Raw genomic sequence first — 20,712 nt, forward strand, 5'->3', positions numbered from 1 at the left:
TCTTTATCGAATTGAGCTGCTTGATAGGAAAGACAGTGCCCTTGATATTTCTTATTTTTACAGCCCTTAACAGAAGGGAACATAAATAGGGCATGGGATTGACTACTGTTCCCGTGAATCTTAGTAACAAATCTATCAACAAGGTAAAGCCTTGCTCCCACGGTAAAAAAAAACAACAACAATTGTGCCTGGGTCAGCAATGGCATCTCTGTGCCTTCCTATCCAGCTCCCCTCTTGCCCTGCACCTATTTTACCTCAAGGATCCTCGCAAAACTGAAGTTACATTACAGAGGAACTCGGCAGAAGGAAGGCCCCTCTGATTCTTCTTCTCCATCATGTGGATGAGGATCCTTGAGGTAAAATAGGCATGGGTTGAGAGAGGAGTTGGGGAGGAAGGCACAAAGAAGTTGGCCCACATGGGGGGGTGCCACTGCCATAATGGAGCCTGCTGGATGCTTGGGGGGAAGGGGGATTTTGCTGTAGATATGGGGACTCTGCATGCTAGACTCATGGGGATGCTGAAGGCGGTTGCGAATGCAACCACCGGACACTTAAGGCACAAGTTTTCCCATAAAGAATCATTCTTAATAATACCAAGGGTCTCAAAATAGTTGGTCCAAAATCTTGTCTCTTACAGTTGATACTTTGATAGTTTTTCACTTTCTGCATGTTGCACTGCTTTCAGCTGTGTATAGCTGAAATTAACAGAAGCAATTAATGAAAGATTTATACACTATAGTTTATAAATATTTCCTTAATGCTTCTGAAATTTCAGATAATCAACATTTTGGATTTGTAGGTACTTACCTCATGCAAAGTTGTCATTTCCTTAATAAGACATTAACTATTTTTCCTGCGGCCCTCCAATTACCTACAAATCCAAAATGTGGCCCTGCAAAGGGTTTGAGTTTGAGACCACTGGTCTAAACCTTGACCCCCTTGAAAGAGTGTTTATTCTATAATCACTACTCTGGTATGTATACCACTTTACACTTGGCCTTTTTTAATGTTTAAATCTTCTAAAATTGCATTCATACTACATCCTGTACATCCATTTAAAATGATAACTATGCTATACAAGAAAAAAAGGGAATAACCAATGGTATGGATGAAAAAATGAGGTGTATGTTAGTATTAGACCAATAATTTCTTTACAGTATATATGGAGCCGCAATATTTAAACAGGCATCATATAGCTTTATAAGATTAGAGATTTAAAAAGAGTACAGAGAATAGTTAGTGTTTTAGAGAGAAGTGACTAAGGACTACACTAACAACTGGTTAAGATTTATCAAGTGATTATAAGGAAATAGGAGCCAGTACTACATAAAATGTTCCTTTCTTATATCGTTAATCATACAAACAGCAAATAGGAAGCAAGTGACATTAAAAGTAAATCTAGATAAAGAACTTGGTTATTTTTTTTAGAGAGAGAAAATGATCTCTGTTTTAGTGTTTTCCATGACAATTGTAGCAAGCAATTAGAAACCTTTAAGAGAGAACTTAAACAAAATTTGATAAGTTTAAAAGAGATGAAACTGATTATAAAAATGGCACAGTCTATCATTGGCAAAGGAAAAGGAATACGATTAAGAATAATAAACAAGTAGGTTTTCAAAGGAGGAATGTATCACAACACAGTTTAATTAGGAATAGACCTGTAAGGAATAAAATAATCAAAAGTCCTACATAGGAGAGAAACATCAAAAGAAGAGGGAGCAACTCAGAAGTGTTTGATCTTTCAGCTGCCCTGTAATCCACAGCACCAAAGAGTAATATTAGCTGTCAGGTTTTTCATTTAGTAAATCTTTGGGAGTGTGGTAATGTGAACAAGGGTGGGCCCTGGAGCCACACAGCAGGTCAAGTACCAGGTAAGGATCCTGTTCAATTCACAGGTGGGGGAGAAAAATACACAAAGACCCTGATTCTGCAAAGTGCGCCTACAGTTAGGCACGGTTTGGGCATCCAAGATAGGTGTCCTTTGTAGAATCGCGCTCAGTGACGCTCAGCACTGTTTAGATGTCTAATTTTCGAGACGTCCTTTAGAGAATCAGGTTTTAGGTTAAAGTTAGATGTCCAAACAATGTCCTTAATGTTATAATATTTTATTATTATGATGTTATGAGAATGGTGATTTTATTGTGTTTTTCATGATAATTGTGATACTGGGAGTTGGATCTGGTTAATACATTTATTTATTTCTCTTCCATCAGAGAGAGTGACTGGGATTCGCACCAGCAACATTAGGATAGAAAGCTGTAGGTTTAACCAGTGTGCTACACAGTGAGCTAGCAAGGTGCATAACAATTGTAAAACTAGGTCCTTTAGGCATTGCAAAGGAAGTCTACTTTTCAGCATAGTTTGTGCTTCAAATAGACCTGAGTTCTATGGACGGAACTTAGGCACAGTTTGGACATCCTTAATGCGATTTGCTAAATAGCTCTCTGGGTATTAATTTTTGTTTTATTAAGCTCAAAATACATTTAATAAGGCACATCATAAACAGGGCACATCAAAACAGATATATTGCATGCAAAACCTTCTATTTTTGTGGACAAACAGCAATGCTATTTGCTAATTAGAGGAAAAGATCCATTAACTGAAGCACAGCACATGAAAAACACAGCTTTATATTTCTTGCTAAAAAGCTACCCTTTTTTCTGACTAAACAGTGCTCCAATCAGCTTATTACTGAAAGCAAGGACAGCACATGAAAAAATATATAGATTGCATACATAACTTCATTTGCAAAAGCTTAAAAACTGAAAAAAAAAACCCAGACACAGACCTTAGCATGGCTTCTACTTCATTGCAAATGGAGGTGTGCAGCTGCACAATGCTGATCTCATTGTGAGATCATCAAGATGCACCTGTAAGGTAGCATGCCACAATTAAAATATGTGCTGGGATTTGAACCCATGACCTCTGAAAGATTAGCATAGGGCTTTTACCCAGTGAGCCACAGCTGCTTCCCTTTAGTTATAGGGGTTCCTACCATGAGAGCTTAGTGATCCTAGCTATGTGAAGGTGAAAATACCTGAGAAGATCATGGCTTAGGAGATAGTTGCTATGGCTCAAAGGGTAAAAGCCCTGTTCCCATCTTCCAGAGGTCATAGGTTCCAATCCCAATTGTGGCATTCTACCTTGCAGGTGCTTTAATGAGGTCAGCATTGTGCAGCTGCCCAACATCTACCTTGATAGAATTTTGCACAGGGCACATGTACTAGTTTAGTATGGATCTTTTTGTCAACTAATTTTAGATGCCATGTACTGAATTTGACCCTAACTGATCCCATGCTGATAGTACAATGGACAGGACATGGTATGTTTTCTGCACCAGTTTGTGACTTGCTGGCGGCAAAGCAGCCACCTTCTAGGAAGAACTACTCTGCCTGGTGAAGCTCTGCTATGCCCAGCCCATATCTAGACTAGGTAGAAGCAAGTGGGATTACTCCTTCCAAAGTCCACCTGGGCCACACATCTTTTCTGTAAGAAAACTAGGCATTTGTAAAAACCTGAGATTGGAGCTTTATTTTTAATTTTTTTTTTTTTATTTTCTTTAGCCACAAAGTCAAAAGGACATAATCACTTTGTTTGAATAAACATTCCTCGTGTTCTAAAATCTATTTTCCATTCTTTCACATACTGTTAAATTCAACAGAATGAAACCTCTGAGCCAGACAATGGTCTGTTGTCAAGTCAATTAAAAAATAACATTCCATATTCTAGAGTGTTAACGTTAAAACTCTATTTCTAGACCTGCTGGTGCTTTGTCTTCCTCTACTTTTCTTTGTAAAAGGCCTCTTGGTATTATGAAAACATTTTGTACAAGAAATACAGCAAATAAAAGATGTGCGGTCCTCAGGGGAAGTTCCCTTGAGTCTCCAAACTTTCTTCCATCTTTGAATATGATTTCTAAAACTAAGAGGGCTTTTCCCCCCCACAAGGAAATAAAAGAAAAGCCAACCCCTATTGATATAGCATGTTCCTTTGACTTTCTGTTTTGGTGTGTGAATACTTTCTAGCTCATACACTGAACTATGGGGAATTAGAGAGTTCCTTTTTTATTGTTTTAATAGGCTTTCTCCTTTCGCTTGGGGCCATGCATTAACAATTCTGCAGGTAACTGTGGTGACACAAAGAATTTTATATCCTACAATCTATTAATTGATGGGATCACACAGAATGAGAATTTTAGATTGACATTTACTTGAATATCTTATTTATTATACTTATTTATTGGAGAGTGTTGATATGCCACTAATTGCAATGACAATTGCAGCTAAGCAGTTTATACAGAACACAAATGCTACAGAGAAGAAAGAAGGAAAAATGCAATGTAGGAAAAAATGAGCAGATACTGTTGTCATTAATGGTAATGAAACTAGGGGCTCCTTTTACGAAGCTGCGTTAGCGGTTTAACGCGGGTAATAGCGCGCACTAATTTGCCGGCCGCACTAGCCACTACCGCCTCCTCTTGAGCAGGGGGTAGTTTTTCGGCTAGCGCGGGGGTTAGCGAACGCTAAAAATGTGCGTGCGATAAAGCCGCTAACGCAGCTTCGTAAAAGGAGCCCTAGAAGTTGGTTGTCTGATACAAAAGCTGTTGGGGAAGAGAACAGGTCTTCACCGCTTCTTTTAAAATCTAGGGTTTGCTTGTCCTAGTCTGTACTCCTGTAAACAAAAATCTGTTTCATCTCCCATTTTCTTAATAAAGGCCAAGGCTTTTATCTCATACAAGAAAGTCACAATGCCTTAGTCACATAACATAACATAACATTGTGCTCATAGACCGTGTAACCAGGAAGTTCAACGCGGTTAACAAAAGATTAACAATAAGATAGCATAAGAAACACCTAAACTTAAAACTTTCCTCTTTAAAGATGCCTTTATTCTTTAGTATTAGCTTCCGCCTCTTAATTCCTTGATTCATTTGAAGCTTTGAAACATCTAATACTTGTTTTGAAATGATTCCCCTCCTAATGTTTTTGCCACTCACCATTTACCGTCCTTTTTTATTAATTTTACTTCGATGTATTTTAAACAACCTTTCCCTCCCCTACTTTCCTTCAGTCTCATGTATGTTAATCTGAATTTGTCTAGTATTTTTTATTTTTGATAAAATATTACTTTTATTTACCTATTTTAATTGTCTCTTACAATCTTTTTATATTGTACACCGCCTAGACATTTGTTTTGATAGACGGTATATCACAAATAGTGCTGCCCGATTCACGATTAGAATCGGTTCACCGATTCAAATCAGGTGAATCGATTTGAATCGGTTAGTTTTTGTTAAAAATCGGACTCACCGATTCAGCTGCAAGACGAGTTTGGGCTATTTCATGCCGCCGGACTCTTCCCAAACGAAAGGAGTGGGAGAGTCAAGCGGCGAGCAAGCAGTCCTCGTGCAGCAGCAAATACTATTTTTGGCTGGCTCTTTCCCCACATTTCTCCTCTCTTCCCTGCGATTTTAATATCCAGACCAGTAAGTAAATGAATCAGAAAGGGGGCTGGTGAGTCTTGGGGGCTGGGGATGGAAGCTGAAATCGGCAGGGGGGCTGGTGAGTCTTGGGGGCTGGGGATGGAAGCTGAAATCGGCAGGGGGGCTGGTGAGTAGTGCTGCCCGATTCAAGATTCGAATCGATTCACCAATTCATTTCAGGTGAATCGGTTCGAATCGATTCAAAAACAAAAAAAATTGGCCTCCCGATTCGGCACTGACCCTCCCCCCTTGTCCCATAAAGCAGGATCAGCAGCGCTGCCTCTTGCTGGCCAGCTGCTGCCGCTCTTGCTTTAGAGAGCGAATGGGGAGTGTCAGTGCTTCTGTCCGGCTTCCCCCCTGGCTTCCCGGCATCAATTTACCTCATTTCATCAGCCTGCATAAGATCGCTAGTGTTAGTGATCTTTGCAAGCTGCCATTAGGTCTTCTGAGCTGCCTTCTCTCTGCCGCGGTCCCGCCCCCTCCTCTGACATCAGAGGAGGAGGTGGGTCCGCGGCAGAGAGAAGGCAGCTCGGAAGACCCGATGGCAGCTTGCAAAGATCGCTAACACTAGCGATCTTATGCAGGCTGATGAAATGAGGTAAATTAAGGCCAGGCGGTACACGCAGGCCTTCTGGGGAGAGGGGGGTTGCAGGCCTTCTGGGGGGGGGGGTTGTACAAGCCTTAAGGAGGGACAGGCAGGCCTTGGATGCAGGCCTTCAGGGGGGACAGGCAGGCCTTGGATGCAGGCCTTAAGGGGGGACAGGCAGACCTTGAGTGCAGGCCTTCAGGGGTGGGGCAGGCCTTCAGTGGGGGACAGACCTTCAGGGGAATGGGCCCTGGTGTAGAAGTACACGGAGGGAGAGAAGGGGGGGGTTCAAAGAGACATGCATATGCCGGACTTTGGGGGGGAAGAAATAATGGGTCTAAATAGAGGAGAGGTAGAGAGATGATGGGCAATGGGATTTAGGGAGGGAAGGAACAGAAAGGGAGAGAAGTTGGACACAAGGGATGGTGTGGAGGGGGGATAGAGATACTGGATAGGAGGGTAGTTGGGAAAAGAAAGGGAGAGATGGTGGACCCTGGGGTGGTAGGGAAGGAGGGAAAGATGCTGGATGAAAGGGTAGTTGAGAAAAGGTGGATCTGTGGATGAAGACGAAAAAAAGGAAAGATGCCAGACCTCTGGGGAAGGTAAGGGAAAGGGGAGGACAGAGATGGAAGATGGATGGTTAGCATGGAGAAAGACGGAGACCCTGGCAAGCAAGTTATCAGAAGATAACCAGAGCCTGGGACCAACAAGATTTGAATAAGGACCAGACAACAAAAGGTAGAAAAAAATAATTTTATTTTCTGTTTTGTGATTACAATATGTCAGATTTGAAACGTGTATCCAGCCAGAGCTGGTGTTAGATGGCAAATGTGAGCTAGGATTTAACAGAGAGAGGAAAGTCTTTTTTGTTTGTTTACGCCAAAGTGCCAGTGTGGTTAGGAGAAGGCAAAGGGGATGAAGAGGCTATAAAAAGGGTGAAGAGGTTATAAAATAAACCCACCAGGATGTTTAAAAAAATAAAAAAACACCCAATTGGGTAGGAAAATCGAATCGAATCGAGAAATCGATTCAATAGGCTGAATCGAATCGAATCAAATTTTTTTTTTCCTGAATAGGGCAGCACTAATCACAAATATAGAAACTTGAAACTAAAATTATTTGGTCAAGTACTTTGAAAAAGATAAGTTTTCAACAGAGTTCTAAAATGTTTGTAAGAACAAGCCCTAAGTCGAAATTCATTATCGTAGAGAGCTGCCTTGAAATGATGGAAAAATGAACAGGGCATGAGATTTTCTACTGTATTTATGAAATGCAATGAGAAATCTATCAAACATATAGATAGGAGAAGTGCCACTCACGACCTTATAACAAAGACAACCCAACTTAAGCGATAAAACAAATGCAAAGACTACATGGATACTAATAACTCATGTCCATCCTTTAGCAAGATCTCTTTCTTTAGCACTGTTGCTACAGTATTTTGTAATATGTATTGTTAGTTTCATTCCATTTGTGGCTTGCAACAACTTGATGTGATTTACAAAACTAAAAATCATTTCAAATGTAATAACAGTATCATTACACATCACAGTACTACAGAAATGCAATTTTCATATGTATGTAATATTCATACAGGGGATTATATAGTATATCTGTAAAGTACAAGGAACAGTGGAGATGACCTAATGTATCTGAATGCAACTGACCTTGAGATACTACTGAAAAAAATGTGAGCTAAATCTTTACTACTTCACTTAGGCAGCATAAACTAATGTGTGGTAACAGCAAAGACTGTGCAGTAAACGCAGAGCACACAGTGCATGAGCACCACAGTACATGCCTGACTCAAACACAGTAGCTCCTAATGCTGTCTTGGGCCCCATCTGTGCATACACCAAAATCAGGTTCTCTCTGGATATACTTCAAGGTTACCTCATACCTTAGTAGTCTTTCTCACATTCCGGAGGCTGAGTTGAACACACAGTTTTCCACCCCAGAGAAATACTTTGGTTCGGGCTACCCCTCTTCCCTGGCACTTCCCTCAGGACCTCTCGTTAGAGGCTTCTTGCACCTTGGAGACTTTTTTACTTGGGGTCTCCCTGATTTGTTCTACTCTAGAGAATGGCACGAGGACAATTTTTCCCCGTCCCTGTGGGAACTCATTTTCCCATCCCATTGCAAGTTTTTTCCCTGTCCCTGCCCCATCCCTGTAAGCTCCGCCCTCATCTGCACAAGGCTCAAATACTTTAAAATCATAAGTGTTCGATGCTTGTGCAGTTAAGGCAGAGTTTACAGGAATGGGGACGGGATGGGGACAAATTTGGCCCCATGTCATTCTCTAGAGCATTTAACCTCCTCCCTGCCTCAGCCCTGGCCCTTCTGACTCATGCCTAACACAGCTTAAAATGGCATCCTGTCATGAGGACAAGATGTCAAAAGACCAGCCAGGGGTGTATAGTTAAAAAAATCACTTTATTGATGAATATGCCACAATGGCTCAAAGACTCGACACTGGCACTGTTTCGGCGTCTGTGCCTTTATCAGGAGTCTAAAGGACCATGTTAAAACAAAATAAAAAATAATTACCTACCTTAGAATGGCTCACTATTAGCACCAGAGAGGAAGTGTTCCTATGGAAACCTACCTCTGTACCACTCCTTCACCGTGTGTAAAATCAATGTATGTACACAAAGGGCTCCTTATACTAAACTGTGCTAGTGGTTTTAGCGTGCGCTTGCATTGCCGCAAGCACTAGACGCTAATTCCACCATTGAGCTAGCGTTAGTTCTTGGCGCGTAGCACGGGGTTAGCGTGCTTTTCAGGCACCCAGACAAATCAAATGAATGCACATCCCTAATACAGAGCCAACTAAGTCATTACATTTTCAAAATTTGGCATGTGTTTTACTTTGCCTTACTAGGCTACTCACCACTTCAAAGCAACCTGTTTTTCCTGCTTTGTATGTCTGTTTCAGTTTGGTTTTTGCTCCTTGTGGGATTTTTTTTATTTTTATTTTTTAAATCTTTGTCCTACTGCCCACTTAAATTCAAAGTCTATGGTTATTTTTCACCCATGAACTTTGCACCATTTTTGAAAAGGAAAGTAAGTACATGCAACTGCTTTGAAAATTGCTTAAGGAAAATTTCCCAAAGACCCTTGCACCTCCTTTTTCTAAGCTAACACACCTACTTTTGAAAATACAAATGTAATGTTGTTGCAATTGCCATCCTAACCCCATACTTAGGGAGAATGCCTCGTCAATACAGGCCTCCCTTCATATTCGCAAGTGTACAGCCCCCTCATGAATATCATAAATTTGCAATTAACTAAGAGAAACTCCCAGCCGCCATCCTAGAGCTTACTTTGGTAGCTGGTATGGAATTGTAATGCCCTGCAATAGAGGTGACTGTGGGAACAGCCTGCTCTACTCTTTCTCACTCTCCCATCCAGTGGGTCGGCTAAGACGCAATCCTCCAGTCAGTACAGAGCAGCACTGCTCGGCCACTCTGAAACTGCCATCCGTCTTGGCTCTGTTCTGTAGCACACCTTAGGAGCAGCCACAAGCAGTGACGTAGTGCCCCTCCCCCACCCTCTTCTCCGCCCCCCTGCTCCTTCCCGACACCCCCTGTCGCACGCACACCCCTTCCCTTCCCCCACACCTCTTTAATTTTCCCAGTGCGAGCAGCATCTCGAATTTGTTGCCCCCGTCATGTCAACTCTCCCTCTGATGTCATTTCCTAGGCGCAGGACCCGGAAGTGACATCAGAGAAAGCTGACACAGATGTGTGAAGAAAGTTTGTGATGCTGTGCGTGCTGGGAAAATTAAAGAAGTATGAGGGGAGGGGAGGAAAGGGAAAGGGTACATGCGCAAGGCAGTGGATGGGGCAGAAAGGAGGACATGTGCCGGCACTCCCACCAAGACAGCGCCCGGGGCAGACTGCCTTCCCCCCCCCTTTATTACTTCACTGGCCACAATTTCCAGTGCAAATCTGGACTCCATTTTCCCAATTTTCAATGGCCCCCATGAGGAAAAACTTCACTAACTCACAATACCTCTACAGTCACACACAAGCCAACCATATCCTCTTTCAAATATTAACGCCCAGCAATTCAAACAGCAACATCGCTCACCTCCCGGAAGTCACTATGGCTAAGAGAAAGAAGGCAGAGTCTATCCATAAACAGACCCATTTTGGGAAGTAGACGTGCTATATGGGGGTGGCATAGGCAAGAGAGGACTTGGAACGTAGCAACTCCTTTCCATTTTCAGTATTTGATACAAATACTTTTGTAGTTTATTTACTGCATATCACGGCATTGCTCCAAGAGTTAGCTTGTGTTAGAAACTTGTGAATAACTAAAGTCGCAAGCGCCAAACCCTCAAATAAGGAGGGAAACCTGTATATAGATTTTAAAAATTAAGCACATTAGTTTTACCTTTTCTACCTGCTATTTCTACCAAAATCCAACCCTTCCTCTCTGAGCACACTACCAAAACCCTTATCCACACTCTCATCACCTACTACTACAACTCGTTACTCTCAGGCCTTCCGCTTAGCCATCTCATTCCCCTCCAATCCGTCCAGAATTCGGCTGCACAACTCATATTACGTGAGAGCCGCTATAGTTATGTTACCCCTCTCCTAAAGTCACTTCATTGGCTTCCCAATCTGTTTCCAAATATAATTCAGACTCCTCTTACTGACCTACAAATGCACTCACTCAGCTGATCCTCACTATCTCTTTTCACTTAGCTCCGCTCAGCTGGTAAGTCCCTCCTATCTGTGCCCTTCTCTTCCTCTGCCAACTCCAGACTCCGTCCCTTCTACCTTGCTGCACCATATGCTTGGAACAAGCTGCCTGAAACCCTATGGCAAGCTCCGTCTCTGGCAGGTTTCAAGGCCCAGTTAAAAGTCCAATTCATTGAGAGTGCTTTCAACTCCCAACTCATCTCACCTTGGTTTCTGCATCCCCAACCCTATATGTCATGTCTGTCTGTCCAATTTAGATTGTAAGCTCTTCTGAGCAGAGATCATCTATTAAATGTTAAATTTACTTTGAAATACGAGTGCTTTGGATTACAAGCATGCTTCTGGAACAAATTATGCTCGCAAACCAAGGTTTTACTTTACTTCCTTTTAAATTGTGTTAATTATACATACTGTTTGTCCTTGCTATGCATCATCTGTGAAGACAGTAGGTTATCACCACCCTAGCTGGCTAGGGATCTTTATGCTTTATTTATTTTAATGGTAATCTTTAATCCCTTCTCTCGGTGCCTTGTTTAGCATTTCATTAGATTATTTAATCCCTTGTTTTATTACTTTAGGTTCTATTACTTTTTAAATGGTTCCTTAATTATCTTTTTAAATTGCTATCGCAGTTTTGGAAAAGGAGGCCTTAGTCAATTTGGTACGGAATCTGTAACCCGCACAGTTGTTGGTGGCTGCCTTAAAAGCAGCCGCCGATCTTGTGTAAATCATGTGATGGCAACGGGTACAGAATCATGCTTCTAGCAAAGGTAGGCGTCACAAATGTAGGTCAGGGTTTTCCAGGCAAACATTTTCAGCATCTACCTTTAATGTGAATTCTGCTTCCATAGGCACTTTGGGCCACCTAACGCCACTTCCGGCATTCGCCACACTCACAGTGGCATTAGGAGGCCTAAAGTGCCTACAGAGGTCTGATTCTGGCACCGATTCTTTAGGCGCCAGCAAGCGCCTTGAAACTCAGTTAAAATGTAATTTAAACGGCATTTTTTTATCATCTATATTGCAATTCTGGTCATAATTAGTAATCGTTTATCTTTATCTGCTTTAGATAACTGTACCAAGAAATTGGAAACATTGGGATTGTTTGGATTTTTTATTCTGGTGGGAAACTGTAAGTCAGTGTTATAGGTTTGAAAGAGAGATGTCAGAAAAATCTGGGGAGTTTTGAAAATTTAAAGAAACATGGGGTCCGCTAGATACACATGTTAATTTTCTTTAAACATACTCGCATAAACTGTACCCTTTTGGATTTGGATTCAGTTCAAGATCCTTTTATACACATACACGAGGTGGGTGGGGAGTGGGCTTATTTGAGGGGGTTAAGTTATTTATGGGTGGGTGGGTGCGGGTGGGCTTAAGTTATGTATAGTTTCTTGGTGTTTTCTGAACATATTGCTAATTTATGTAAATTTTCTTACACTGTGTATCGGCTATATTTTACTATATAAAATTAATAAAACAATTTTTAAAATAAATAAAAATACACAGCGTTTTTTAATGAGCTTGGGAACCTACCGGTGCTGAAAACATCAGCACCGGTTAGAGAATCTGGGCCTTTGTGTTATTGACCAACACACACATTATAAAGGAATTGATTTACAAAGCTTTATTCCCAGAAATGGAGAAGAAGTTTAGCTACGGTGGCCATTCATTTTGAAGACTTTTGTCAAGATCCCAATTGATTTCTTCCTATAAGTACTATACCAGGTGATATTGAACATGACCAAAGTACATATGGCTGACTCCTGCCTGATTAAATCATTTGTCTGGGCTAGTTGCTGATATTCAGCAGCATTTAACCGGTTAGCACTGCCAAAATATTTGTGGTTAGTACCTGCAGTAACGTACCAATGGGGGGGTGGTCTCTCCGGGTACACACCCCAAGGGGGTGCAGAGCCGGCCACCCTCCCTGGAAAGCAGCAGCAGCAGTAAACTTTAAATCAGGGGTGTCCACGACCCAGCTTGTGCTCCCTTCGTTGGGTGTTTAGCTTCTGGCTGGCTCCCCTGCAGCAGTTTTTCTGCTCAGAGCCGCAGCCGTCAGCTTCTCACGTGATCTGCGGCTGCGTCAGAAGCATTCCCTCTGATGTCACGACGTCAGAGAGAAGTCTTCCGATGCAGCCACAGATTGTGCGAAGTGTCGACGCCCGCGACTTTGAATGGAAAACTGGCTACAGCAAGGAACCAGCCAGAAATGCTGTTGCTGCACAGGGAAGTGGTGGGGAGAAATACTGCTGCTGCACAGGGAAGGGAAGGGGAGAGAGAAATGCTGCTTCTGTAGCACTCAATTGGGGAGAGACAGGGAAGGAGGGAGAAGGAAGACAAGGGAGAGGAACCAGAGATGCCAAATCTATTGGAAGGAGGGAAAGGAAAGAAGAATAGAATATTTCAGACCATGGGGGGGAGGGAGAGATGCCAAGGCATGGGGGAGGGAAGGAGACAGATGCAAGACCAGGAAAGGAAGGAAGGAGGGAGGGAGAGAAAGGAAGAAGAGGAGATGCCAGATAATGGAGAGGGAGAGGGAGTTGGAAGGAGAGGAGAGAGATGCCAGGGCATGGGGGAGGGAAGGGAAACTAAGGAGACAAATGCCAGACCAGAGGAGGAGGAGGTGCCAAAGCATGGAGGGAGAGAGATGCCAGGGCAAGGTGTGGAGTGGGAAGGAAGGAAAGGAGTAGAGAGAGAGATACCAAAGCATGGGTGAGGGAGTGGAGACAGAAAAATGGAGAGGGGGTGAAGCTGAAATGAATCATGTACAAAGGAGAGAAGGGGCACAGGATATTGAAGGGACATAGAAAGAGGGAAGATGCCATATGGAAGAGAGAGAGGGTAGACAGGAGATGGGCGGGGCAGAGAGAGTGTGGGTAGTAGATAGAAGGGATAGAGAGAGAAGGCAGAAGCTGGGTGGAAGAGGCAAATGGGGGTGCAGATGTTGCACAGAAGGGAGAGAGGACAAATGCTGTATAGAAAGAAGAGAGCGAAGAGAAGATGATTAAAGCAGAAATAACAAAAGGTAGAAATATTTTTTGTTGCTTTACTTTCTTATTTCTCATTATTTGTTTTATTTATATTGTTAATTTGTAAAGTGATGTTTGTTATGTATCAGTTTTTTCAAATTTACATCTACTGGCTTTATATTTTTCACAGTATTAGGGGGCATGTGTCACTGTTTCTGTGGTGTTGTGGTATTGCATTGTATGCAGAGTCTGGTTTCTTAGCGGTTCAGTTTAACTTTTGTCTACATATTTCTATTTTTAGTTTGTGATTATTCCATATTGGGCGAGGATGTATCTGTCTGTGTGTATGAAAGGGACATGGCTTTCTGCTAGCATCGACTGTACAGGATCAATTGACTGTGCAGGATCTGGCTTATTTAGTTTTACAATGTATGTGTTGGTGTTCTAGTGCTCACTGCAGTGTTTAAGATGCTGCCTTTTCCTAGGTACACGCTTGTTGTGTGATATGTGGATTGTTACTAAAAATCATATTTTTCATATAGATGAGGGGGGTGTAAAAAAATGATGTGTCCCGGGTGTCACATATGCTAGGTACACCACTGAGTGCTTGCACCACAGCCAGCTAACTTGTGAGCATTCTGGGGAGGAAATTGGCACTTATGCAATTAACAGCCTCTTTTACAAAGCCGCGCTAGCAGCTGCCGTGCGGCAACAGCCCCAAAGCCCTTTAAATCTCTACGGGCTTCGGGGCCGTTAGCGCAGCTGCTAGCGTGGCTTTGTAAAAGAGGCCGTAAGTGTTGTTATTCCACCCTTGAACGCGTATGATAACTGCTTAAATTTAGCTGCATAAATTGCAATCCTATCTTTTTACGCTTCAGCTTACGCAGTCAAGGACTGAATATTACACTTAATCACGTGAAGCTTTAGTGACAAACCTAAAACCGAATATTCAAAGTCAACGCGCAGACGTGGTCTGGTACTGAATTTCTGGGAATAAGCTGGCAGCAGACATTAAAACCGTGACCACCAGCGGCTGAATATCAGCTGGATAATTTCTAGTGCAAAATAATTCCCACCGGCAGCATCGGAAAAAAATGCATATTAAATATGAAATATTTTTACGGAAAATACTTAAATTACCTCTATAAAACAGAATACAGTGGGATGTTAAAAGACATTTTCTTATATGAAGAGTATTCCTAGAACAGGAACTCTCATAATGGACATCCACCTTTCCCAAACCACGTAGTTCCTGTGATATTTATCCCAGGCCTCACTTTGGAGGACTTCAGCTCAGAACAGGAAAATAATTTGTAACAAGGCAGATGACCTTCTTCCCACTACAGTGACCATCCCCTAATTAGGCAATGCATCTGATAGTCATTAACAGGAATGAGATAATGAATCACTTTCTCTCTTCTTTGTTAATTTGCTGTAACCAAGCGGCTAATGGGTGTCAGAGCTGAGTGATTGCGCTGATTACAGTGATTTATAGTTGCAACAAAACAATTTAAAAGCCCTCGGATTATTCATGCTAAAGATGCTTTATGTTTTCTTTAATAAATGTTTTATATTTGTTCTCTCCATCTCTCTCCCCCGCATAAACACTAAAGTGAAGCTTCTCTGGAAGATTTCAAAGTTTGAGTATCTTTCTTTTATTGTCTTGAGTAAAGTAGTTCTTTTTTTTTTTTTTTATAGACACAGGAAAGAAGAAATTTAACCTAGCAGAGCTGAAAAGCCTCAGGGTAGAAAAAGAGCTTCAGTGGCACCTACTTCAAAAGAAGAGAGAAATAAGAGGAAATAAGACAGACTTCAAGTCACTTACCTTGGGGCTTCCAGTCCCTGCCTCATCCTCTGCAGACACATCAGTAGCCAGTATCTCAGCTTTGATGATATCCAGAGCCCTGAGAATCCAGCTGTGCTGCCGTTTGATTTGCCTCTGCAGCTCCTTCCACTGGCTCACAATCATGGGCAGCATGTCCTTCAGGCCTGCTCAAAGAGGAGGAAAAGCAGTTCACGGTGAAGCCTTGTGCACTCAATCAGATCTATAAACAAGCTTTAATTCAATGAACTTTCATCTTTCTTTTACTCCTAGTAGCGGACGGTTACTTAAATGAAGCTGTACCGTGTATTTGGGGCTACTGCATTTTTGCGAGTGAAATTCCTGACATGACATTTTACAAACTTAAGGAACAGAGCAGTGACATAATTTGGCAATTGACAGAGATGCTGGAAAACTGCACAGTAGAAACATAGAAACACGATGGCTGATAAAGGCCAAATGGCCCATCTAGTCTGCCCATCCGCAGTAACCATTATCTCTTTCTCTCTCCGAGAGATCCCACGTGTCTATCCCAGGCCCTCTTGAATTCAGACACAGTCTTGTCTCTACCACCTCTTCTGGGAGACTGTTCCATGCATTTGTTCCATGCATTTAGTCTCACTAAGGTGGGCTTTTACAAAAGTGTGCTGCTGAGCAGCGAAACCTAAATGCAGAGCCACTCATAGGAATAGAATGGGCGGCTTGGTGTTTATCTTTGCAAAAGGACCTGTAAATTTCTGAGGAATTAACTTGCTTCCTGATCAGCTCAGAGCCTAGAATCATTGTCCTCCCAACTAGCAGCTTCTCTTTAAAGGAAGCAGGTGACCAGGAAAGCGATCCAAGACACATATGATAAAGGTGCCTTGAAGGAAATGAACAAGAAATAATATTGGCCCTCTTTTACTAAGCCTAGGTAGACGTTTCTACCGTGGCCCGGAGGGCTAAATGCTCCGACACTGTTCTGATTCTCATAGGAATTCTATGAACGTCGCAGCAGAATTGGAGCGTTTAGTAATCCAGGCCATGGTAGAAACTTCTACAGTGGCTTAGTAAAAGGGGCGGGGGAAATGGAAAGAAGGGAATGAGAAGCAGGAAAATGCGGGAAAGCCCTTAAAACTATAGAAGAGCACGTGGATTGCAGAATTCAAAATTTCATTGTACCTGAATTTTTCCAGTGACTTTGGTGTGTGTACTGTACTTAAACATATTGTAAGAGTTTTATTCATTTATTGGGATTTATTAACAGCCTTTTTCATCAAGAGAGTCACCAAAAGTGGTTTACAATACATTCAGCAGAAATCAGGTACTCTTAAGAGTTCAAGAATGATAGTAGGTAGGAGGGCAATAGGAATGTCTACAGTCAATTTAATATCCAATTTGCAAGTTCTTCCGGAATTACCGTATTTTCACATAGATAACGCGCACCCGTGTAAAACGCGCACACGGGTATAGCACGCAAAAAACACATATTTATGTACATAAATTTTTATATACCACGCACACCCGTATACCGCGCATGCTGCCCAACTCTCCTTTCGCCCGCCCCGACTCTCCTTTCCTCCTTGAAGTCCTGTCCCTACCCTGAAAGCCTGATGCCCCCCCCCCGACGTCCGATTCACCCCCCCCCGCAGGACCGCTCGCACCCCCACCCCGAAGGAGCGCTCGCACTCCCACCCCGAAGGACCGCTCGCACCCCCACCCCGAAGGACCGCTCGCACCCCCACAGCCTCACCCCCCTCCCCCATGGAGAAGCTGTCTACCTTGTTTCCGGATGCCAGCGAGCCCAGCTGTTTTCTCTGCCGGTGGTCCCGCCCCTTCTCTGAGCCCTGCTGCGCTGCTTTTTCTTCCGGCGGTCCCACCCTTTCTCTGACATCAGAGAAAGGGCGGGACCGCCTGAAGAGGAAGCAGCGCAGCACAGGGCTCTGAGAAGGGGCAGGACCACCGGCAGAGGAAGCAGCTGGGCTGGCATCCGGAAACAAGGCATACAGCTTCTCCATGGGGGAGGGGGGGAGGCTTTGGGGGTGCGAGCGGTCCTTCGGGTGGGGTCGCGAGCAGTCCTTCGGGGTGGGAGTGCGAGCACTTCTTCCGGGTGATGAATCGGGCGTCGGGGGGGGGGGGAAACTATGTAAAAAAAATTTTGTACAACGCGCTCACGCGTATAACGCGCAAGGGTATGCGCGGTTTGTAAAAACCACGTATAACGCGCGCGTTATATGCGAGAAAATACGGTAATCCAGGTACCTCTCCTCCCTTGTAAAAAAAAAAAACAAAAAACAAAAAAACAAAACCGTTGTAACTTCACTGGAAATGTCCAGTTAGCTCTTTTGTAATCCGCCTTGAACTGCAAGGTATAGACGGAATAGAAGTCCCTAATGTAATGTAATGTAATGTAACATCAAATTATTATATTCATTTCAAAAATTGTGGATTTTTCCCAATTTTTGTTGAATTTTTAGGACCGCTTTACAGATTAATTTTAATAGAAAAATGCTTATGTGTGTTAGACTTTTTTAATGGAAATCAGTTGAGGTGCATTACATTTATAGATTAGCTAAGCTGTGTGGTCATTTCCACACGCTAAAGCCATTTTTACCACAGCTGTACTCCCCCCTCCCCCATTTTCTATTTATTTTATTAATGGCCATGCACTAATGTTGCCATTAGCATGTGGCCATTTTTAAAAATTGCCACAGGTAAAATTTTACCACGTCTTTTGCAGGCATTCCCGTGTACTAACCAGTTAGTGCCAAGTAATACAGATGCACCAACTGGTTAATATAGGAATGCTCACTTTTTGCTCTGACATGGTTAGCGTGTGCACATCCCAAAACTAATGCAGAACACATTAGTGCATCCTATGTTAGGGTTTTGGTTTTTTTTTTCCATGTTAGGTGCATGCTAGCACTTAATGAAGCTTAAGAACCCCTTAATCAATGTTGCATACAGTAATCTTTTTAAAGGGCATTAACTCACTGATTCTGCACTAAGAAATGCACAAGATTCTGTACTAAAGCATGTTAAACTTATTAGCGGCCCGGAGTACTAAATGCTCCAACGCTCACAGAATTCCTTAGAGCGTCGGAGCATTTAGCACTCCAGTCCACACTAGAAACATCTTCCGTGGCTTAGTAAAAAGAGGAACAACAAACAAAACAACATCACTTCCTAGATGCGGGTCCAGGAAGTGAGGTCGGAGGAAGAGCCGACACTGGTGCGAGGAGCAGGCTGGGGTTGTGCTCACGCCGCGCCTGTTAAAGAGGTACGAAGGAAGGAAAGGGGCATGCATGCAAGGCAGGAGGAATCAGGGAAGGAGCGGGAGGGGGCGGAGATAAGGGTAGGGGTGGCATGCCTCTCACCCTTGCTACGCCACTGCACTATGCTACTCCTCCACTTCATAATTATCCTTGAGGGAATGCCTGGCAAAAGCAGGTCTTAAGGGAGGATTTGAATTTTCAGTAATGAATAATTGAAAATATCCCTGGAGGAAAAAAAAAAAAGTGACACATGTACTCTGTCAAATGGGAATTCAAATGCTGACCTCTTCCTCCTCCCACGCCAGATAGTTCTGAATGAAGGTCTTAGTTTATCATTGTCCAATGCTTTTTACAGAAATTTAAAGGGTTTTATTTTGGTGCAGCTGGAAGAGGTATAGGGAGGCCTTTTCTGGTGGTGCTGGAAGGCAAAAAGCAGACGTGACCCTTCAAAAATCTGAAGCCAGTAAAGATATCTGCTTTGGATCTTTGAAAACTCATTTGTCAAGACAGAGCAGATTTTTTTTTTTTTTTTTAAGATCTGAAGTAGATTCACTGAGTCAATTTGAATAAACTATGAGAATTCTCCAAGTTCTTCAAGTTGCCTGCAAGTAAAGGTGTTTGCTTATCTCTATTATTGATCGCAGTTTCCTTTTACAGCACAATCCATCACGAACTGCTGGAGCCTCGTGTACCTGACTTCTGTATTCCAATAAATACTGCAGGACTATAATGAGTGCTATAATATTTCAGTGGAAAAATACATGGCGTGATAACAGCGCAGACCTCAAATTCCGAAATAGGATGGAAATAAGGGTTGCAGGGAAAGGATTTGGGACTTATATGCCACCTTTTTGTAGTTTTACAACCACACTCAAAGCGGTTTACAAAAGTCAAAATGATCTACCAACAATAAAATTTAAAAAAACACAAAGCACACTGTACTCAGAAAAAATGTTAATTATAATTTATATTTGGGGGGTTTTCAAAGAGGTCAAGCTGAATTTCCCATGCTGCTCCCGACGCTCATAGGCTCCCTGCGCTAAAAAACACTATTGCAGTTTAGTAAATGGGGTCATAGTGCAAAATATAGACAGCAGATATAAATTTCGAAACGGACACATTTTGATCACTAAATTGAAAATAAAATCATTTTTCCTACCTTTGTTGTCTGGAGATTTCACGAGTCTCTGGTTGCACTTCCTTCTGACTGTGCATCCAATATTTCTTCCCTTTTTTTCTGCCTCATGCATGCTTTCTCTCCTCCAGACCTCATTCCATTCCCCAACCATCTCTCTCTGTCCCTCTATGAGTCCAACTTTTTCTTCCTCTCTCCCTGCCCCTCTTTCTTTATCTCTCTCTCCCTGCCCTCCCTCCTTATTTCTGTCTGTCTGTCTTTCTTTCTTTCTCTCTCCTTACCCCCTCTTTCTTTCTTTATGTCTGTCTTTCTTTCTCTCCCCCTCAAGCCACCGCCGCCGATTTCTCCCTGCTTCCCCGACACCTCAAAAGCCAGGCCTGTGCACAAGCACTGGGCCCACAATCCTCCCTCCTCCCCTGACATCAATTCTGACGTCGGAGTGGAAATTCCGAGCCAGCCAGGCAGCGATTGGCTGGTCCAGAACTTTTTCTCTGATGAGGAAGGCTTGTGGGTCCGGCGCTTGTGCAGTGGCTGCACACGCCTGACTTTTGCGGCGTCGGGGAAGCAGGGAGAATGCAAAGGCAATGCGAGTCTATCGTGGAGCCCCGTGTTGCCCTTGCGATCTACTGGTCGATCGCGATTGACATTTTCAGCACCCCTGCACTAGCTCATGCTTACCAAAAGTTAAAAATTTCAGTGGGCCATGTTCAAGTGTTCTGCAGTAAGTTTTTGATCTGTGCACACAACCA

At 42.9% G+C, this 20,712-nt stretch overlaps 1 protein-coding gene across 1 annotated transcript in view; it reads right to left on the reverse strand.

The window, feature by feature from the left end:
- AKAP6 (A-kinase anchoring protein 6) overlaps nucleotides 1-20,712 on the reverse strand; it is a 629,015-nt gene that overhangs the window by 508,115 nt on the left and 100,188 nt on the right. The window contains exon 6 of the mRNA XM_033953244.1: nucleotides 15,578-15,741. Within this exon, the coding sequence (XP_033809135.1) occupies nucleotides 15,578-15,741 (164 nt within the window). The remainder of the gene's footprint in view (nucleotides 1-15,577; nucleotides 15,742-20,712) is intronic.

Source organism: Geotrypetes seraphini, chromosome 7, assembly GCF_902459505.1.
Source record: "Geotrypetes seraphini chromosome 7, aGeoSer1.1, whole genome shotgun sequence".
NCBI classification, from domain to species: domain Eukaryota; kingdom Metazoa; phylum Chordata; class Amphibia; order Gymnophiona; family Dermophiidae; genus Geotrypetes; species Geotrypetes seraphini.